The following is a 19,392-nucleotide window of genomic DNA, read 5'->3' as shown; positions in this document are numbered from 1 at the left end:
TTCTCTGCACCCACGTGTCTTCTCTTGCTTCCCATCATAGAAGCGTATGCACATCCCAAATCAATTAATCAACATGGGCTGCTTCCCAATGACAGCCAACAAAGACATTCTAAACATGGCTTGACTTAGTTCACACAGCTCTTGCTACATCCACACTCCTCCTTGGCTCATATGTGACCCATCTGTTGATAAGAAATTAATGATACACAATATGTCACAAATGTCCATACGTTCATTGTAGGATTCAAGCTAGAAGTCATGCTTTTGGGGAAGCTTCAGAGAAGTGTGTGGAACTCGCTCTGTTGGCTCTCCTCCACTACATAAGATAGGCCTTGGCTCCCTGGAAAACATCTGACTGGAAATAGCAAAATGTCTTGCTAGGTAAACCAACATGATAAAGGAAAATCATTAGCACGATGGAGCCACAGATATTATAAAGGAGTGATGGAGAGGTTTTATGTAAGACGACCTCAGAGAAACCAGTGATGCTTTGAGGAGGGTAGGACAGGGTATATTTTGCTTTGCCCCACAAGTCTGGGATGCTGATAGTTAACATGTGGCTAATTACCTTAACAAGTGACGAACCAGCATATTCGACAGACTGCTAGCTGCTTCCCAAAGGTAATAGCATTGGCAGGGGAATTTCTTGGGATTTCCAAGATTCTTTTGAACTACTAGGTAAGAGATAACCACGTTTTGGGGTATTTAGAGGGCAGTTTCTACCACCAACCCTTTGTACCCCACTGGAAGAAGCAATACAATGCCATTTATGGTAAGGATTCAGACAAAGGATCATGAGACCAGCTTTCTGCTCCAGGCACTGCCCACAAGAGGCCAAACGACCTTAGATAAGTCACTTATTTTCTCTGAACCTCACGAGTGGTTAGACCACACTTGATATCTCCCTAGTTCCTTCTGGGTCTTTCCATGTTGTTTCCAGAATGTTCCTTTAACCTGTCTTCTAGTAACAACCATTTACTTGGTCTCCCAGTTGAGGGCCAGTGCTGCTGCTCCTAACTGGCATTTGATCAACTTTACCGCAATGAGAAGATCTAAGTATTGTAAAATATTTATGCACGCAACATGGAAGCACCCAAATATATAAAACAATAACAAACATAAAGGAACTCATTGATAATAATACAATAATAGTAGGGGACTTTAACACTCCCCTTACATCAATGGACAGATCACCTAAACAGAAAATCAACTTTCTTGAGCAAATGAATGAACAGACACATATATAAACAAAGTCCTGACTCTACCCTGCATGTCGGATCTCTCTGTGGGCTGCGACTGCTTCCAGTCAAGTAGGAGTGTTAAAATTAAGTTAAATTATGCTTGGTTAATTAGTCCTTATTCAGGACCTTCAGTGTGTCAGGCATCAAAGTAGGCAGATGACTGCACTGGTCAAAGATGCAAGAAACTCTACTTCTTTTTCCTTGTCTGTGACTCCACACCAACCGCTAGTGAGTCTATCAGTCAGGGTCCAATCAGGAGACAGAAACTAACCAGTGATTTAAATAAGGGACATCTCACATAAAAAATCATTAAGTAATGATAAAACATTAACTATAAAAGAGAACTTTATAGGGTACCATAGGGCTGAGGGAGAGTACTCAAAGAATCACCCTGGAAGAGCAGCCCCCTCTCCAAGGCTAAGGTTCATACCTGGTTGGAGAAAGTAGAGTTGAAGTCTGTTGGACGGAAGAGAAGTTTGCTGCATTTCCAGGTCAGAGCTGGTCCACAGTCCCGGGGAGAGCAGGAAGCAACCCTCTAGAAAGCAGGTAAGCCTCAGCCAGTGACCAGATGGGTACAGGTGCACAGGGAGTGCCACTGTTTGTAGGAGGCCTGGCGCACCTGGTGTCTGTGTCAGGAGGGCAGACCTGAAGGGGAAGGGGCATATGAGCAGAGGGAATCATGGCGCAAGTGAGTTGGCCTGTGGAGGGGCTGAAGGTAAGGCTCTGGGCAGGAGGCCTAGAGTATGCACTGTCTGTGTTGGGAGAACCATGGAAAAGTGTTCACCAGGCTAGGCCAGGACTGCAAGGTCACCCAAGGCCTGAGTGCTCTGGACCTACGGCTGGGGCGGAGCATCACCAGATGTCCTCATACCCCACGAGTGACCCACAGGGCAGCTGGCGGAACCTACAGAAGCCCCTTCCTCCTGTCTTGTTCCTCCAGTGCCCTCCACTGAGAAAGCTTAACAGGGTGATCACTGTCAAGAAGAGCTTAAAGGGATTCCAATCGTTACTTCAGAGCAGGTATTGAAGGGGACATTCGGAGCCGAGAGGCAAAACCTGATCTCCAAGAGCCCTGAACTGGGGGTTAGAAATTCTGAGCGCACCTGAGACTTGCGTGTCTCAGTTTAAGCTTATTCATTTGCGCGGTGTAAGTAACACCTATTTAATGTACTAAACAAGACTACTGCGGGGATCCCATAGGGAGTGTGAAAGGGCTTGGTAACGTGTGAGCTGCTACACGTCCGCAGTGCGTCACTAGTGGTAGTCGGTGTTGCATCTGCTGTCCCATCAAGCTGGGTGACGCTCCACCTGGCCTTAAGGCCTCGGAGATGAGATTCTGTCTTATTTATTTTGAACTGCTGGTACCTAGCATGCTAGGCGACAAAGCAGGCAGGCAATTAGTCTTTGTTACCAGAACCATACTGTTTTACTTATTCATTGACAGTCTCATTAACCGGGGAGCTGAAGCTGAAGGTAACGCTGTAACTGACCAGTGACCGACCCACTGTAGCTCACAGGGATGTTTCCCCACCTTTCCCTACCACCAGAAAGCTGCTGGAGGCATTCCTGGGGAAAGCCTCTTTGCCTCCCAATCAGCCTCTTCCTGGGGACCCAGGAAAATGCCTTTGTTGCAGATCCTGATACTCAAGTAGAAGAGGAGTTCCAGCAGGACCCCACTTGCTGACCTATTAAATAGTTGGTGGATAAACATATAAATGAGTGAATGAATGAGCAAACAGAGTCACCCAGCTAAGGTCCTGCCCAGCATCCTATTTGAGTATCATAATCATAAGGCTACCCAAATCAATCATTGCTTAAATAGCCCCCTTTAAAAAGCACACAAAAATCTCTGTCCATTCCTTTCTCTTACTCGTTTCCTTTAAAAAAAAATAAGTGATTCAGAAATATGGGTATACATGCGAAGCAACTGCTGATGTCTTCATTTGGTTATTGGATTTCTGTAGCAGAAAGCCCACACAACACAGCAGGGTTCTGTCTGGGCATCGTGGGTACTGCTCTCCGAGGTCTGAAGAGTCTCTCTGTGTAAAGGTTAGGTTCCTGGGGGTCTGCCCCTCCCACTCTGCTGGTCCTGGCACTGCGGCTGATTCAGGTAGGGAGAAAGCTGGGAGTAAGCCGTGGCTGGAGGGGGCAAAAATCTGTGGACATGGGGATTAGTCTAGGAGAGAACCCTCCTGCCATCTGGCTCTCCTCCCCCACAACGGCAGTCCTGAAGGAGAAGCAGAAAAAGGCAAGCAAGTTTAATTAGTCCCAAACATACCCTGGGACATTTCAGAGACTCCTGCAAGGAACTGAAGCATTGCAAGGTCTTTAAAGCTCAACGTCACTAATGCAATGAGAGTATTTTTTTGTCCTGCCGAGGACACATTTTATGGATAAAGTTCCAACCAATGAGCACTTACATAGGTTTCAGGATGAAAGTGATTAACGGTCAGAGGCAGAAACAGCTTGGCATGGCAGAATCAGCTTGCTCTGCTCTTGATACACATAGGGATGGGTTAAATACCTCCAAGTGAAACTAACATATGGAAGAAGTCTTTCATTCATTCATTCCCCTGCCTGAAGCAAATCCTGTGGGTTTCGGATGATGTGAATCAGACCTGCTTGCAGATAAACACATTTAGATGAGGAGGCACAAGGGTAGCCCTGAAGTGTATTGGTCATCTGTTCCTGTACCACATAAGGGTAACTTGATCAGTCGGTTAATATCTCACACACTTTTTTGCTCGGTTTCCTACTTGGCTGTGTTGCGCTGTAAACGCTTGGTCTGGAATGAGAGGAGCACTGTTTTTGATTGTTCTTGTCCTTCCACAAATTCAGCAAATGGCCAGAAGGCAGAGTCCTGTCAGGCTACCAAAAGTTCATTCCTCCTTAGCTTCCTAGGGAAGTGGAGGGAGAGGTTGAAGTTCAAGTTCTCGGAAACGTAGAGGAAAGTGAGGGTGAGGTCAATTTCCACCCTGCAGGGAACTGCTCTCACCGCTCTGTTGGGGCAGGTTCTCCACCAATGAGCCTTTGAAACAGACTCAGCAACGTTTCCCCTCTGTCTTCAGAGAAGGGGGTATTTTGTTTATTTAGAATGGAGGGCTACAAGTGTCAAGCTGGTCTTCTTCAGTGAGAATCAGCCATTGATTTTAAAGACCTCTTCTCTTACTCAGTGCCTACATGAGAATTGAAAGGTTTAAATGATGCCTTACATATTTTTGTCCACGGCTCTCTAACATGTTTACCACTGAAAAATAAGATCTGCTAAGAGGAGCTGTGAGGGACAGAGAGTAAAGTGTGATTGCATTTAATGGCACTTGACTAGAGAACCCCCAAGTGCCCGAATCTTGTCCTGTCAATCACTCCTCAACTTTTGACACTCCCAAGAGAGCTGCATACAGAAAAACTGATAGCAAATAGGAAACAAAGTGACACTTTATTATCACCTTTCAGAGCTTGATAAAGCTCTCTTAGAACACATGGTTCATTCACTCTTAAGGATTAAGAACAACCCTCCCGCCCTCTTCCCCTATACACCTCTGCTTCACCCCCAATTTTGGAGTATCACTAGTTCCTGCCAACTATATGGCATATAACTAAAACAATAATGTTTTACTAAGGTGGAGAAAGACCCTGGAGGATCCCTGGTTCCACTAGCATTCCAACTCATGGAGTGAAAGCAGGGACTGCAAGAGGGGATTACCATGTTCAAATAGGGTCTTTTTACAGTAATCTGTTCACTGGTAAACATGGCCAACAATATTTCATTTTTTTAAATTTTAGAAAAAAATTGATTTGAGTACAGCTGACATGACTTTACATTAAGTTTCACGTGTACAACATAGTGATTCAACTTCTCTATATATTATGCTGTGCTCACAAGTGTAACCACCATCTGTCACCATACACTATTACCACACCACTGACTGTGTTCCCTATGCTGTGCCTTTTATTACCGTGACTTATTCCTTCCATAACCGGAAGCCTGTATCTCCCGCTGCCCTTCGTTCATTTCGCCCATTGCCCACCCACCCAACATCCCCTCTGGCAACCATTAGTTTGCTTTCTGTATTTATAGGTCTGATTCTGCTTTTTGCTTCTTCTTCTTCTTTCTTCTTAGATTCCACATATGAATGGAATCATCTGGTATTTGTTTCTCTCAATCCGACGTATTTAATTGGCATAACACCCTCCAGATCCATCCATGCTGTCACAAATGGCAACACTTCATCCTTTTTAATGCTGAGCAATATTCCACTGTTCCACATCTTCTTTACCCATTCATCTATTGATGGACACTTGGCTGCTTCCCTATCTTGGCTGTTGTAAATAATACTGCAATAAACATAGGGGTACAAATATGTTTTTGAATCAGTCTTTTTTTTGTTTCCCTTTGGTAAATACTCAGTAGTGGAATTCCTGGATCATATGGTATTTCTATTTTTAATCTTTTGGGGAACCTCCATACTCTTTTCCACAGTGGCTGCACCAACTTATATTCCCACGAACAGTGAACAAGTGTTCTTTTTTCTTCAAATCCTCACCAACCCTTGTTATTTCCTGTCTTTTTTATTTTAGACATTCCGACAGGTGTAAGGTGATATTTCATTGTGGTTTTGATGTGCATTCCCCCAACGATGAGTGATGTTGAGCATATTTTCACGTGTCTGTTGGCCATCTGGATGTCTTTGGGAAAATGTCTATTCAGGTCCTCTGCTCATTTTTTAATCAGACTGTGCTTTTGGTGTTTAGCTGTATACGTTTTTTATATATTTTGGATATTAATCCCTTATCAGATATATCATTTGCAAATATCTTCTCCCATCTAGTAGGTTGCTTTTTTGTTTTCTTGATGGTTTACTTCATACAAAAGCTTTTTATTTTGATGTCATCTCAGTAGTTTATTTTTGCCTTTGTTTCCCTTGCTCGAGGAGATGTTTTAATAAAGAGAAATTAAGAAAACAATTATATTTATAACTGCACCAAAAATAATAAGATACCTAGGAATAAACCTAACCAAAGAGGTGAAAGACCTGTACTCTGAACACTGTAAAATATTTATGAAAGAATTGAAGACAACACAAAGAAATGGAAAGACTTTCCATGCTCATGGATTAGAAGAACAAATATTGTTAAAATGTTTATACTCCCCAAAGGAATCTAAACATTTAATGCAATCCATATCAAAATACCACCAGCATTTTTCACAGAGCTAGAACAAACAGCCCTAAAATTTGTATGGAACAACAAAAGACCCCAAATAGCCAAAGCAATCTTGAAAAAGAAAAGCAAAGCTGGGGGGCACCTGGGTGGCTCAGTCGTTAAGCGTATGCCTTCAGCTCAGGGCATGATCCCAGCATTCTGGGATTGAGCCCCACATCAGGCTCCTCTGCTGGGAGCTTGCGTCTTCCTCTCCCACTCTCCCTGCTTGTGTTCCCTCTCTCGCTGGCTGTCTCTCTCTCTGTCAAATAAATAAATAAAATCTTAAAAAAAAAAAAAAGAAAAAGAAAAAAAAGAAAAGCAAAGCTGGAAGCATTACAATTCCAGACTTCAAGCTGTGTTACAAAGCTATAGTAATCAAAATACTATGGTACTGGCACAAAAATGGATATAGATCAATGGAACAGAAAAATAAACCCAAAACTATATGGTCAATTAATCTTCAGCATAGCAGGAAAGAATATCCAGTGGGAAAAAGACAGTTTCTTCAACAAATGGTGTTGGGAAAACTGGACAGCTATATGCAAAAGAATGAAACTGGACCAGTTTTGTACACCATACACAAAAATAAACTCAAAATGGATTAAAGATCTAAATATGAGACTTGAGGGGTGTCTGGGTGGCTCAGTCAATTAAGCACTGGACTCTTGGATTTGGCTCAGGTCATGATTACAGGGTCAAGAGATCAACCCTGCAATGGGCTCCTCGCTCAGTGGGGAGTCTGCTTAAAGATTCTCTCTCCCTCCCTCTCCCGTGACTCACACGCACGTGTGTGCTCTCTAAAATCAATCAATCAATCTTAAAAAAACAAAAAATGAAATCTGAAACCATAAAAGTCCTAGAAGAGAGCACAGGCAGTAAGGTCTCTGACATTGGCCGGAGCAACATTTTTCTAGATAGGTCTTCTGAGGCAAGGGAAATATAAGCAAAAATAACTACTGGGACTACATCAAAATAAAAAGCTTCTGCACAGTAAAGGAAACAACCAATAAAACTAAAAGGCAACCTATGGAATGGGAGAAGATATTTGCAAGTGGCATACCTGATAAAGGGTTAGTATCCAAAATCCATAAAGAACTTAAAAAACTCAACACCCAAAAGCAAATAATCCAATTAAAAAATGGGCGGGAGAAGAATAGACATTTCTCCGAAGAAGACATACAGATTGCAAACAGACACATGAAAAGATGTTCAACATCACTCGTCATCAACGAAATGCATGTCAAAACCATAGTGAGATATCATCTCATACCTGTCAGAATGGCTAAAATAAAAAATACAAGAAACAACAGCTGTTGGCCAGGATGTGGGTGGGATTGTAAACTGCTGCAGCCACTCTGGAAAACGGTATGTGGGTTACTCAAAAAGTTAAAAATAGAACCACCCCGCGATCCAGTAATCACACTATTGGGTATTGACCCCCCCAAAATACAAAAACACTAATTCAAAGGGATGCATACACTCCTATGTTTTTGCAGCATTATCTACAGTAGCCAATTATGGAAGCAGCCTGAGTGTCCATCAATGGATGAATGGTAAGGAAGATGTCATATATATATACAATGGAGTATTAATCAGCCATACAAAAGAATGAAATCTTGCCATTTGCCTGACATGGATGGAGCTAGAGAGTATAATCTTAAATGAAATAAATCAGTCAGAGAAAGACAAGAATCATATGATTTTACTCATATGTGGAATTTAAGAAACAAAACAAATGAGCAAAGGAAAAAAAGGGAGAGAGAGAGACAAACCAAGAAACAGACTCTTAACAAGAGCGAACAAACGATGGGAGGTGGCCTGGGGGACGGGGGAAACAGGTGATGGGGACTAAGGCGTGCACTTGCTGTGATGAGCACTGGGTGGTGTACGGAAATGCTGAATAACTCTATTGTACACCTGAAACTAATACAGCACTGTATGGTAACTCTCCTGGAAGTAAAATCTAAAAAAAAGTAAAGAGATATACATAAAATTGCATCAAAGGCTGAAGTAGGGTAGAAAAAGGGCTAAAGGAGAATGACATTAGCATTTAAGAATGCTGAAACTTTTTGTTTTAACATAAACCCTGTTGAGGATTTCTACTTAAAAAAAAAAAAAAGAATTAAAATGTCTTTCAGATTACCCAGACTATGAGTTTAACTGAAAGTAATGTAAAGAAAAGGGATCCAAAAGTATAAATGCATTTAAGGGAATAGCATTAAGCCAAGGAAAATGATCCAGGAAGCTCAGAGCTGGGAGGAGTGGTTCCTGGAAGCCAGTAGAGAACACTGCAGTGTGAGATCAGTACATTTGGGCAGATTCCCACAGAGTGCCTGAAGGAATAACCCCACAGATGGTGGTTACACGCTCCTGGCCCATCCGCTGAGGGCACCTATCAACACACTTAATTAAGCCGGCGCGGCAGAACCGAGCAAGATCACAGACCCATACGTACGAGGGAGGCTCGCAGCACACCTAGCAAAGGCGGCCGTTCCCAGAGTCCTCCAGGCCTGCGGGGAGAGGCATGTCTGCGCTGGGTAATCAGCGAGTCCAGAAAGTAGATGCATGCAGCCAAACTTGCTGACTTTTGATTACTCCCCTGATCACCCGGGATCACACAAGTCAAGTACAGAACATACTGTGCAGGAAGAAACCCCAAAACGCTGACAGCGAGGGAGAAAAGCTGGATGTTCTAAAGCATCACTCTATCCAGCAGAAACTGATCCCTCACATTGGACGCTACATCTAAAGACACGGTTGGTGGCCTTGGGACATTTTTAATTAAAACGTTGCTTTACGGCTTTTCTGCATCTTTCCTTGCGTTCTGCAGTAACTAGGTGAACATTTTTGGGTTTTTGCTTAGCCTGCGTATTTGTGATAACCTGGAACAATCTATGCCAGGTAAGGGGAGACTTGTCTAAAACTGTGTCATTGAATTGCCCCACTTGAGTGAGGAAAGCCTCTTTCTATGCAGTGTATGTGTCTGTCTGTGTCTTTAATCAAGACACACTCTCCCACAGGAGATGAAAATCTGGGTGACGAGCTCACAAAATCCATACATACGTATCATAGACCTGTATGTAAGAAGGTTGCTGATGCCTTTCCGGAGCACCGCATTTGCCCCTGGCCCGTAAATCATCTCTGAACTGGGTAGGAATGTCATTGCTTTCCAGCCTTCAGAGCACAGGTACCAGGAGCATGTCTAGGTCATCTTCATGACCATCATAAATTTCACAGCAGTGGGAGAACTGGATCGAGCATTCTGGATGGGAGAGAGCTGGGTCTCTAGCAGGTTCGTGGGCTATTATTCTGCCCATGAACATCTGCTAGGTGACTTTCAGGAGATCCTCCCCAGAACAGATGTGGCTCTTCACCTGTGGGATGCCCCCATGCACTGCTAAGTCAGTTTGAGAAGTACTCTTGTAAATGTGAGATTTACGATGGTTCTGTTTGTTTTTAAGAAGTCAGATGGTACTGTGCAAATAAGAGAGGCATGGGGAGAAAAACTAGTTATGTACACTGTTAATTCACTCAGCCAGTATGTCCTAAGGACCCTGATGCTCGCAGGATTACTGACATCAGCGTGTAATAGAGCGAGAGGCTGGACTGCCAAGTAGAGCACACGGCTGGGGACGTATGAGTCACTCCTTTCTCTGATCACTTGGAAAATTACCGTGCTCTGCTGCCAGAGCATAACCACATTTCTGGACAGGGAGGGATGCAGAAGCTTCCAAGGTGGGAGGGACACGGCAGCCTGTTTCTGGGGACGGCTTCTTGCTTTGTTCCTAAGGAGCCTGGAAGAAGAATCTGGAAGAACCCGGCAGGAAGAACATGAGAGGTGGACTGGAAACAAAGCACAAAGGAAATGTAGCAGGATCAGAGGCAAGGAGGGATGGGGAGAGACCTTGAGAAATCACCGAGCTCCACGCCTCGCAGCAAATCTCATTTATTACAGATGAGAACAACCTTATTACTGACTTTTCCTTACACAATTCAGGTGGGATGTCTTGTGTTCTTTAAAACTCAGTTCCAGAAATAAGTACAACTGTTACATTTGCTATTAACTGCTTTCCCCTTCTGTCCTTTACCTGGATTCCTTTGAAGAAAAGATAGTTTAAAAACCCAAGTCATTTAGAAAATGCGATTCTCAGATTCTCATTAAAAGACGCTAAAAATGACTGAACTCTGGTTTTTACGAAGGGAACCTTATTATATATTCATTATTTTTCCTGCTGGTTTGACTAATCCCACAGCATTCTCCTCTTCCTTACAGATTTTGAGACAGGACCTGCTTCTACTGTCTTGTCTTTGCAGACTATTTCTTTTGAAATAAAAACGAATAACTTTCCATTTCAAATACGACAAACAAAGCGGGCTGTGGGAACTGCCATCGCTTGGATTTAAATTGTAGGCCTTCAATCAGCTAGTACAACCTTACACCTCAGAGAAAAGCAAAAGACTATTAAAAGCTTCAAAAGTACGTGTGTTGGGGGGGGAGGCAGAGAAGAAGCAATGATAAAATCCTTGAAATTCTCTAAAATTATAAATGCCATTAAGCTTTACTATAAAATCCTTCAAATTAATGTGTTCCTAATTTTAGCATTAAATGAGGCTGGTGTATCGAGTAGAACTATTTGCATAATGATGACAAAAATCAAAGTTTCAGGGAAGCAAAATGGACTCATCTGAAACTTAAATTCTAATTCCTGAGCAGCTTCTGACTAATGAGCCTGAACAAGTCAGAATTGTCCTGGCCCTCTTCCCCAGCAATGGAAAAAGGATTCTGTAAAGACTTTGGGGGGAAATTTACGATATACACCCATGGCTTCTCGAACTTTTCCTTCCGCGGAGGCATGTTGGGAGAGGAGGGTGAATATATATTCCCAGTAGCTCTGAGGGCTTAGACTGAAGTTGCAGGTTACAAGCAGAAGATTTTTAAATGCTTCCCATTTTCTCCTTAACATGTATATGTATTTTGAACTCTATGCCATAAAACATTCATGTCTCTTTAAAATATAAATGCTCTAAACAACTGGCCAATTAAAATCATATAGCCCCCATATTAGTTAGGCTCTAAGCTAAGCTGTTGAATTAAACAGATCCCAAATAGAGTTGCTCACATAAGACGCTGAATTCCTCATGTGATGGTCTAGAGAGGGCAGCCGTCAAGCGCCTAACGGCAGCCCTGCTCCACAGGACATGCGGGGACCCAGCTTCCTGCTGTCTTGTTGCTCCCTGCCCCTTATGGCATTATCCTTGTCTGCTCAGTCAAAGCTGACCCAGCTCCAGATCTATGTTTTGGTCCTGGAAAGGCGAAAAGAAAACTGAAGAGGAATGTCCTTTCCACTCATATTTCACTGGCAAGACCTAGTCACATGGTTGCATGAGCTGCAGAGAATGGAAAAGATAATTTCCAACTGACAGCCATGTGGCCAACAAAAACTACAGTGCTGCTAAAGAAAGATATACCACATCCATCTCACAGATTTCTGTACCCCTGCCAGCTGCTCTATCCTTTACGGAGGCCCCAGGGAAGCAAGGTCTAAGGCATGCGTCTGCAAACTTTTCCTCTCAGGAGCCACATGATAAATATTTTAGGCTTTCTGGGTCACATGCTGTCTGTGGCAACTACTCATCTCTGCTGTCATCATCCAAGAATCATAGATCATATGACTATCTGTAAACAGAGGAGCATGGCTGTTGTTTTAGGCACCCATTACAGTGTAACAAATTACTATACATTTAGAAGTTTAAATCAACACACATTTATTATCTCACCATTACTGTGGGTCAGGAGTCAGAGTCCTTCCCGTGGAATCTCACAAGGCTGTGATCATGGTCAGTTGGGACTGTGTTCTCATCTGCAGGCTTGACTGGGAAAGAGTCCACTTCCTGACTCACTTGGGTTGATGTAGATTTATTTCCCGTGGCCGTGGGGCTGCCGGCGTAGGGCCTCAGCTTCTTGCTGGATGCTGGTCGCCCTCAGCTCCTAGTGGTCACCCACGGTCCCTCACCATGTGGTTCTGCCCACAGACGCTCTCACAACGTGACAGCTTACTTCTTCCAAGCCAAGAAGGGAGAAAATCTCTACAGTGAGTCTGGTAGCACAACATAATTTTACATAATGCAACAACCAAGGGAGTGACATCCCATTTCCTTCGCCATATTTGATTGTTTAGAAACAAGTAACAGGTGGTGCCCAGAGTCGAGAGAGGATTGTACTGAGATGTGAATACCAAAAGGGAGGGATGACTGGGAGCCTGTCTACCATAGCTACGTTCCAATAAAACTTGACAAAAACAAGGGGTGGGCGGGACATGGTTAGCTGACCCCTGGGGTAATGAATTAGGTATAGAAGACATTTTTTAAGGTAAGAGATGGAAATTCATAGAATAGAGGTAAAGCAAAAGATTAGCCAGAGCCAGGAGAGCTATGTAGAAAGAGAATCCCAGAAAAACAACTTTGGATTCTGCTCCTATCCTGTAACATACAGATTAACTTATTTTGCTAATAAAAATTAAAAGTGAGAAAGATTGGCATTATGTTTGAATCCAGTGATCATGGGATACAGCTGCTATTGGAACTCCAAGTAAATTTAAAGGGAAGGGGTTTCATAGGAAGGTTTCTGCAATTTTGACTTTAATTCAAACTTACCTGGAACAATTCCAATAGAAACCCTGGTCGTTTTCTTAATGATTACAAAAATGACAGCCACTATTTATTATGTGATTATCGCAAACCAGGAATTATGCTGTTTAACATGAATTCTCTCATTTAATTTACATGAACACTCCCATGTTACGTAGATTATTTTTATTCCCATTACAAAGATGAAGAAACTGAGCTCAAGCAAACTGAGCACCACAAAAAGTAGTGGAACTAGGACAGGACTCTTAGTCTGTCCTGAGAGTCCAGACACTTACATTTTATTTCAAGTGTACTGGGACGTCTTTGAAGGGTTCTAAGCAGAGAGACAGTGCAATTAATGTAACCGATGTTTTAGAAATGTTAGCTCTGTGTGAAGAGTGGCTTGAAGGGGAGTAGAGTGGAGGCAGGGAAGTCCAGGGCAAAGAGGGTGGTAGAGCCTGGAAACGGCAGTGCCCCGGAGACACGTTTGCAAAGCCATTTTGCTGGTAGAAGTGACAGGACTACCTCATAATTGTAATGCATTCTACTCTCTCCTTGTCCACAACACTCTGGTCACATGGATCTTCTTTGGTTCCCAAAAGGTGCTAATCCTTTTCCAATCTCTGGGACGCTGCATGGGCCATTCTCCATGTCCAGAATGCTTTTCACTCGAGTCTTCTATTTTTTACTCTCTCCTTCAATTGCTTTGTTCTACCTCATTCCAAAGGACTCACTTCAAATCTCACTTCCTCGGGGCGCCAGGGTGGCGCAGTCCTTAAGCGTCTGCCTTCGGCTCAGGGCGTGATCCCAGCGTTCTGGGATCGAGCCCCACATCAGGCTCCTCCGCTGGGAGCCTGCTTCTTCCTCTCCCACTCCCCCTGCTTGTGTTCCCACTCTCGCTGGCTGTCTCTGTCAAATAAATAAATAAATAAAATCTTTAAAAAAACAAAAAAAAAAATCTCACTTCCTCAAAGAATCCTTCCTTGATGCCTCAATCTAAGTTTGGTCCTATCTTTGATTTTTCTCTTAATAGAAGCCAATTATTTTTCATCCCATACTTGTTCACAATTTATTACCTTGCTTTTTAAAAATTGACTGTTTAACATAATATGCTTTAAGAAGCCAAGAACCATGTTTATCTTGTTCATCACTGTCAACACGGTCCTAGCATACGAAGTTCCTAGAATCATAGGCACTCACTGAATATTTGTTGAGGAAATGAATGTCTGACTTCAGTGTCCTTACACTTAAATACTGTGTTAGTGCCTCTCACATTTCCTAATTACAGAAGATCTCTCCTCTTCGATCCTTCTAGAGTTATTAGCGTGACATATCCCAAGTAATTAGTGATGTTCCGGTATCCAATCCTCTTTCACCCCACGCTCTTCCCAAAACCTGGTCCCAGGTTAAGGAGAATGTGGAGAATGAAATGTGCAGTAGGAGAAAAGGGTGATGAAATTGTCTTGTGGCAGGTGAATTCTCCTTTATTGTTGGTGACGGTATAAATGGATATGGGCCTTTGGGAAAAGAATTCATCCATATGCAAAAATGGCTTTAAAATAAATGTAAGTAGGGGTACGTAGGTGGCTCAGTTGGTTGAGTGTCTGACTCTTGATCTCAGCTCAGGTCTTGATCTCAGGGTCTGGAGTTCAAGCCCCGGGTTGGGCTCCACGTTGGGTATGGAGCCTACTTAAAAATAAATGGACATATAAATAAATAAACATACACAAAAAGGCATGTGTATGTGTGTGTATGTATTTACATAAGATATCTGCAAAGGTACAGACCAAAAGCTTCCAAGTAGTTAGGTAGGCACTTCTGGGAAGTGGGCAGTGAGACTGGCAAAACAGGAAGTTTTTTTTTTAACTATGGGCAACTATGATTTTTATAATAAAATCCCATTAAAGATAAAAATGGAAAATCAATCTTCATACTTCTTATGTAATCCCACCTCTAGTAATCTATACTAATAAAGTACTGACAGATGTGGTCCATGGGTTAGAGATACAAAGATATGCCACCAAGGAGTTCTTTAGTATGTCAAAAAAATGGAAATAGTCTAAATGTCGAACAACAGATCGGATAACTACATAAACTGTAGCTCATACACATGGCGGGCCATTTAATATACATTAAAATGATGTTTTAGATAATAAGGACAGGAAAAATGCTCATGTATAATGTTACACAAGCAAAGTAAAGTAAGAAACAGTATTTATGGCATTATTCTAATGTGTTAGGAAAGGAAATTTTTAAAAAAGGAGAGAAAAAAGAATGAGAAAGATATATGGGTAGAAAAAAATGCACTTAAATAAAATCTACCAAAATGTCATTATGTGGCCGTTTTGAATGATAAGAGTGTATAATTTTAGGTTATTTCTTTATGATTTTTGGGTTTTCCTCATTAAAAAGAATCACAAATCACTACTGGAATACTACCAAATTGTAGTAGGTGTAAAAATAGTACACTGGTTCCTTTCTAGCAACTAAGCGTGCATGTGCTCAATCCTCACGTCAGGCCCTCATGTAAGAGTGCTAAGAGAGGAGGCTCCAGCACTTGTCTCCCCAACTCCCTTATTTTTATGAAAAAGTAACAGGTATTCAGTACTGTCTGGGAATGCTATTTTCTCTGACCTGCGTATCACAGCAATGGTGGTGCCTTAAAGAACGAAATGATCTGCAATTAAATAAACTTCAGGAATAGTTACGTTCTCAGTTGGCACTAGACCTTCTACTTGCCCTTTCTTCAATGCCTTTGGTCAGCCTTTCTTGAACTAGACTCATCGAGAGGAAACTATTTACCACGTTTCTGCACAGTTTTAGAGAATACTCCTAGAGAGTATAAAACCAGGTCTTTTAGGGAGCATAAAATGAGCTACTCATCGAGAACTTCATTTTGGACTGTCACATTTAATTTAGATACCTACACTGGGAGTTAAACTGGCCATTAAACCAATGAAAACTTCTACCTATCCGTATGGTCACTGTCAGGAGGCCCTAACAAATTCAACTTGAGATGATGTATGTGTTTTTGTATATAAAAAGTCTGAAGGAAAAGTTACCAAAATGTTTAAGTAGTCAGGTAGCTCCCTCTGGAACTGGCAGAACAGAGCGTAAACAAAATAAGACAGCTCTCATAAGCTACATATGGAAATAAGTGCCCTTGTATTATAAAGGCGTCTTCCAGATATCTTATCAATGGAAGTTTAACAAAACATTTCAAATTAATCAACTATGGAGAGCAACTATAACATCACTTTCTGAAACCATCCAAACTCCCAATCGTTCAAAGCAACAACATAGAGCACACATACAAATAAGGGCATAAATTCCATATAGTGAACATTTACTTGAGAGACCTTCAAGGCAGATACCTCCGAGAAGGAAGGTGATCTCATTTCAATGGCTGTTTGTTTAACCACAGGACATTTCTGAGACCAAATTCCTTCATATGAAGAAAGTCGCATTGGACTCAAATCAATGTCTATGACTCCCTCAATTTCTCCCCTCCCAGCTCCCCACTCCCGCCTGCTCTGTCTCTCTCTATGGAAACAACAGAGAACAAATACTTTATTCATAAAAAATCCAACTGGTAGTATTTTTTTATAGGCAACCATACTCACGTTTATATACAGTCACAGCATAAAATACTGTGTACTTCAGTTCACCTAATTCTGAAACATAAAAATTTTATTGACTAACATTAATGAACATATTTATAGACAGAAAATGTAAAAGGTATCTGGTTTTGAAGTTTTAAGGATAACTACTTAGCACTTATGACAATTATTTTTATTTATGACCTGAATCTCTCCCTTACTATGAAATGAATCATTATTAATTTGCAGTACAAAGAAAAACATACAGAAACCTGGACTATTATTAGATCATTACACTCAGACAAAAAAATTAAAGTGCTCAGGGAGGCTCACACTGGAATTAACTGATACACTACTACCAGCTCTCTTCTAAATTTCTTTCCTATGTTATTTCCCAAGCAAAACATCATTAGAGTCAAGGAAAAATAAAGTATCTGATTGCGTTTGGTTGCTTTCTTGCTTTAATCAGATAATTACTGGAGTTCTGTATTCTAAAGTACACATTATCCCTCGTATCCATGGACCCTCCTTGATGCATAAAGGTGTCATCAAATATGTAAAAAATGAACAGATCAGGCAATAAAGCAGAAACAAGACAGTAATAACAATATGGTATTTACTGTTTCCTTTCAAGCGAAAGCATTCGTAACAATTGTTTGCTCTTGGCTCACAGAAGCAGAGAATGGGTATTAGGAGCTCTGGAAACAGTGATCTCCCTTGGCTGTTATTTTCTAAGAAGCGGTAAGCCCTGTTGTTTACAAGAAGAAAGCTACTGAATCCTTCCGAAAGCATAACCTGGCCGCCCATCTTCCGGTGCAGAATGAGGAGGAGGCGGGAGTGTGATGGGGAAGCCAGTCTTCAGGAACCTCACGTGAGGGAATCCAGCTGCGCCTGTATGGTCTCCAGCTAGTTACAAAGACAAAACAAGAGAAAAGCGGCTGAGGGGCGAGAAATGCATATGAAAGGCTGCTCTGAAACTTGCGGAGGGGAGGGGAAGGGGAGGGGAGGGAACGGGAGGGGAAGGGAAGAGAAGGGAGGGGAGGGGCCAGCAGCAGGCATCATGCATATTAAAATCCATTCACACAGCCAACAGATTCACCATGTAGGAACGTTTTCTTTTCAGATGAAGATATTAGAATTCATGGCTACGATCTAAGTTTCCAATGTGTCAAGGAGGATTTCTAAATTCTACTGTTTTAAGTACACTCAGCTGTTTTAATTTAAATGATCACTGCACAAGATTTTTGAAGTGTGTATGGGGAGGCAGGAGTGCATCTTCCTGGCTCACAAAGTCAGGATTTGGAAAGAAACATGACATACACTCAAAGATAAATCTTTACGGGCCTGGCACCTCCCTTTCCTCTTGGGCCCAGAAATTAAAATATTTAATGTTAATATTAAAGTGCCAGTGTGGCTAGGTACTACATAGTTTATTACGGAATGCTTTGCTTTAAAGTAACAATCCTGGGGCACCTGGGCGGCTCAGTTGGTGAAGCGTCTGCCTTTGGCTCAGGTCATGATCTCAGGGTCCTGGGATGGAGCCCCACGTCAGCTCTCTGCTCAGCGGGGAGTCTGCTTCTCCCTCTCACTCTCCTCTGTGCTCTCTCCCTCTTTCTCTCTCTCAAACAAATAAATAACATCTTAAAAAAAAAATAAAGTAACAATCCTATTGCTTTAATTAAAACCATTTCCACTTTCTTCCTGATTTAGTTTGTCAGATTCTCTTCATTTCAGCATTGCTTCCTGCCGAGAAACATACGGTGTTTACAAGGGATGTTTAAAGAACTTAGCTCCATAATAGGTCATTTAAAAATAAGAATTCATAAAAAGAAGGCAACATTATGTAAAACCCCACATAGCAGAAATTATTTTAAAAATATAGACCTTGTTATAGAAATCAAACAACTCCTTGTGACTGAATTCCACAAGAACTTTCTCCACGCTCTGTAAGGAAGAAAAAGAAAAGAAGAACGAATTTAGTTGTATACAATGTTCACTGAAGTTTTCTCTCTCTGGCTAGCCCCAGAATATGCCCTATTATTCTCTGAGTGGTTTTAAAAAAATACTTACCTGCCTCACTCAACCCCACTGTTTCTAGAACTCACAGCCACGCTTAATGACGCTCCACTTTAGCAAAAGGTTTCAACTCTATAGGGACATCTGTTCTTTAAGTTGCCTCCGCAAAGGTTAATAAAATAGAAGCCAGCGAGAGAACAATTTCATTATCTTTTTTTTCTTCCAAGATAGAGATAATATACGAGATTGTATTTCATCTTTCTCAGCAGTCCATTTGGAATCTAGCAAATACCATTACGCAAAGACACTGGAGGCGGCATGTGTGACTGAACTCATCCAGCCATTAATGCCTCCCGTCAGCACATCTGCTGCCTCCAAGCACTCATCTAGCAGTTATGATCTTAACATGCTGAGATTGTTACCTTTCCTAATGTACAGACTCAGCAAAAGTTCACAATTAACATGACAGCTTCAAAGCGGAGACTTAGCCACGCTCCTTCCCTCCGCCTCAGGTGTGACAGGGGAACCTTCGCGGGAGCTGTGGGTGCTGAGGGACACCGGGCACGTCTGCACGATGGTGCAGCAGAGTGTAACGGGAATCCGGCCCACCCCGACCTGCTCTGGGGTGACTGTGTAAACTGGGGGAACACGTAGAGTAGTTTCTGAAGATTGGTCCAACATGCCTGTTTGATTCGAGTATCTCTGGC

The 19,392-nt window shown here is 42.1% G+C and overlaps 1 protein-coding gene across 26 annotated transcripts in view; it reads right to left on the bottom strand.

Moving 5' to 3' along the window:
• COMMD10 (COMM domain containing 10) overlaps positions 1 to 19,392 on the bottom strand; it is a 286,085-nt gene that overhangs the window by 71,936 nt on the left and 194,757 nt on the right. For 12 of the 26 annotated variants that reach the window (XM_057307469.1, XM_057307465.1, XM_057307459.1 and 9 more), the window contains exon 6: positions 1,672 to 18,613. In XM_057307469.1, the coding sequence (XP_057163452.1) occupies positions 18,509 to 18,613 (105 nt within the window). In that variant the 3' untranslated portion in view covers positions 1,672 to 18,508. The remainder of the gene's footprint in view (positions 1 to 1,671; positions 18,614 to 19,392) is intronic. The other 14 variants (XM_057307461.1, XM_057307463.1, XM_057307464.1 and 11 more) reach the window with 11 other exon arrangements.

The sequence above is a fragment of the Ursus arctos genome, unplaced genomic scaffold (assembly GCF_023065955.2).
Source record: "Ursus arctos isolate Adak ecotype North America unplaced genomic scaffold, UrsArc2.0 scaffold_5, whole genome shotgun sequence".
Taxonomy (NCBI): domain Eukaryota; kingdom Metazoa; phylum Chordata; class Mammalia; order Carnivora; family Ursidae; genus Ursus; species Ursus arctos.
The sequence above is the reverse complement of the archived record's forward strand: the minus strand, read 5'-3'. Positions and strand labels throughout refer to the sequence as shown.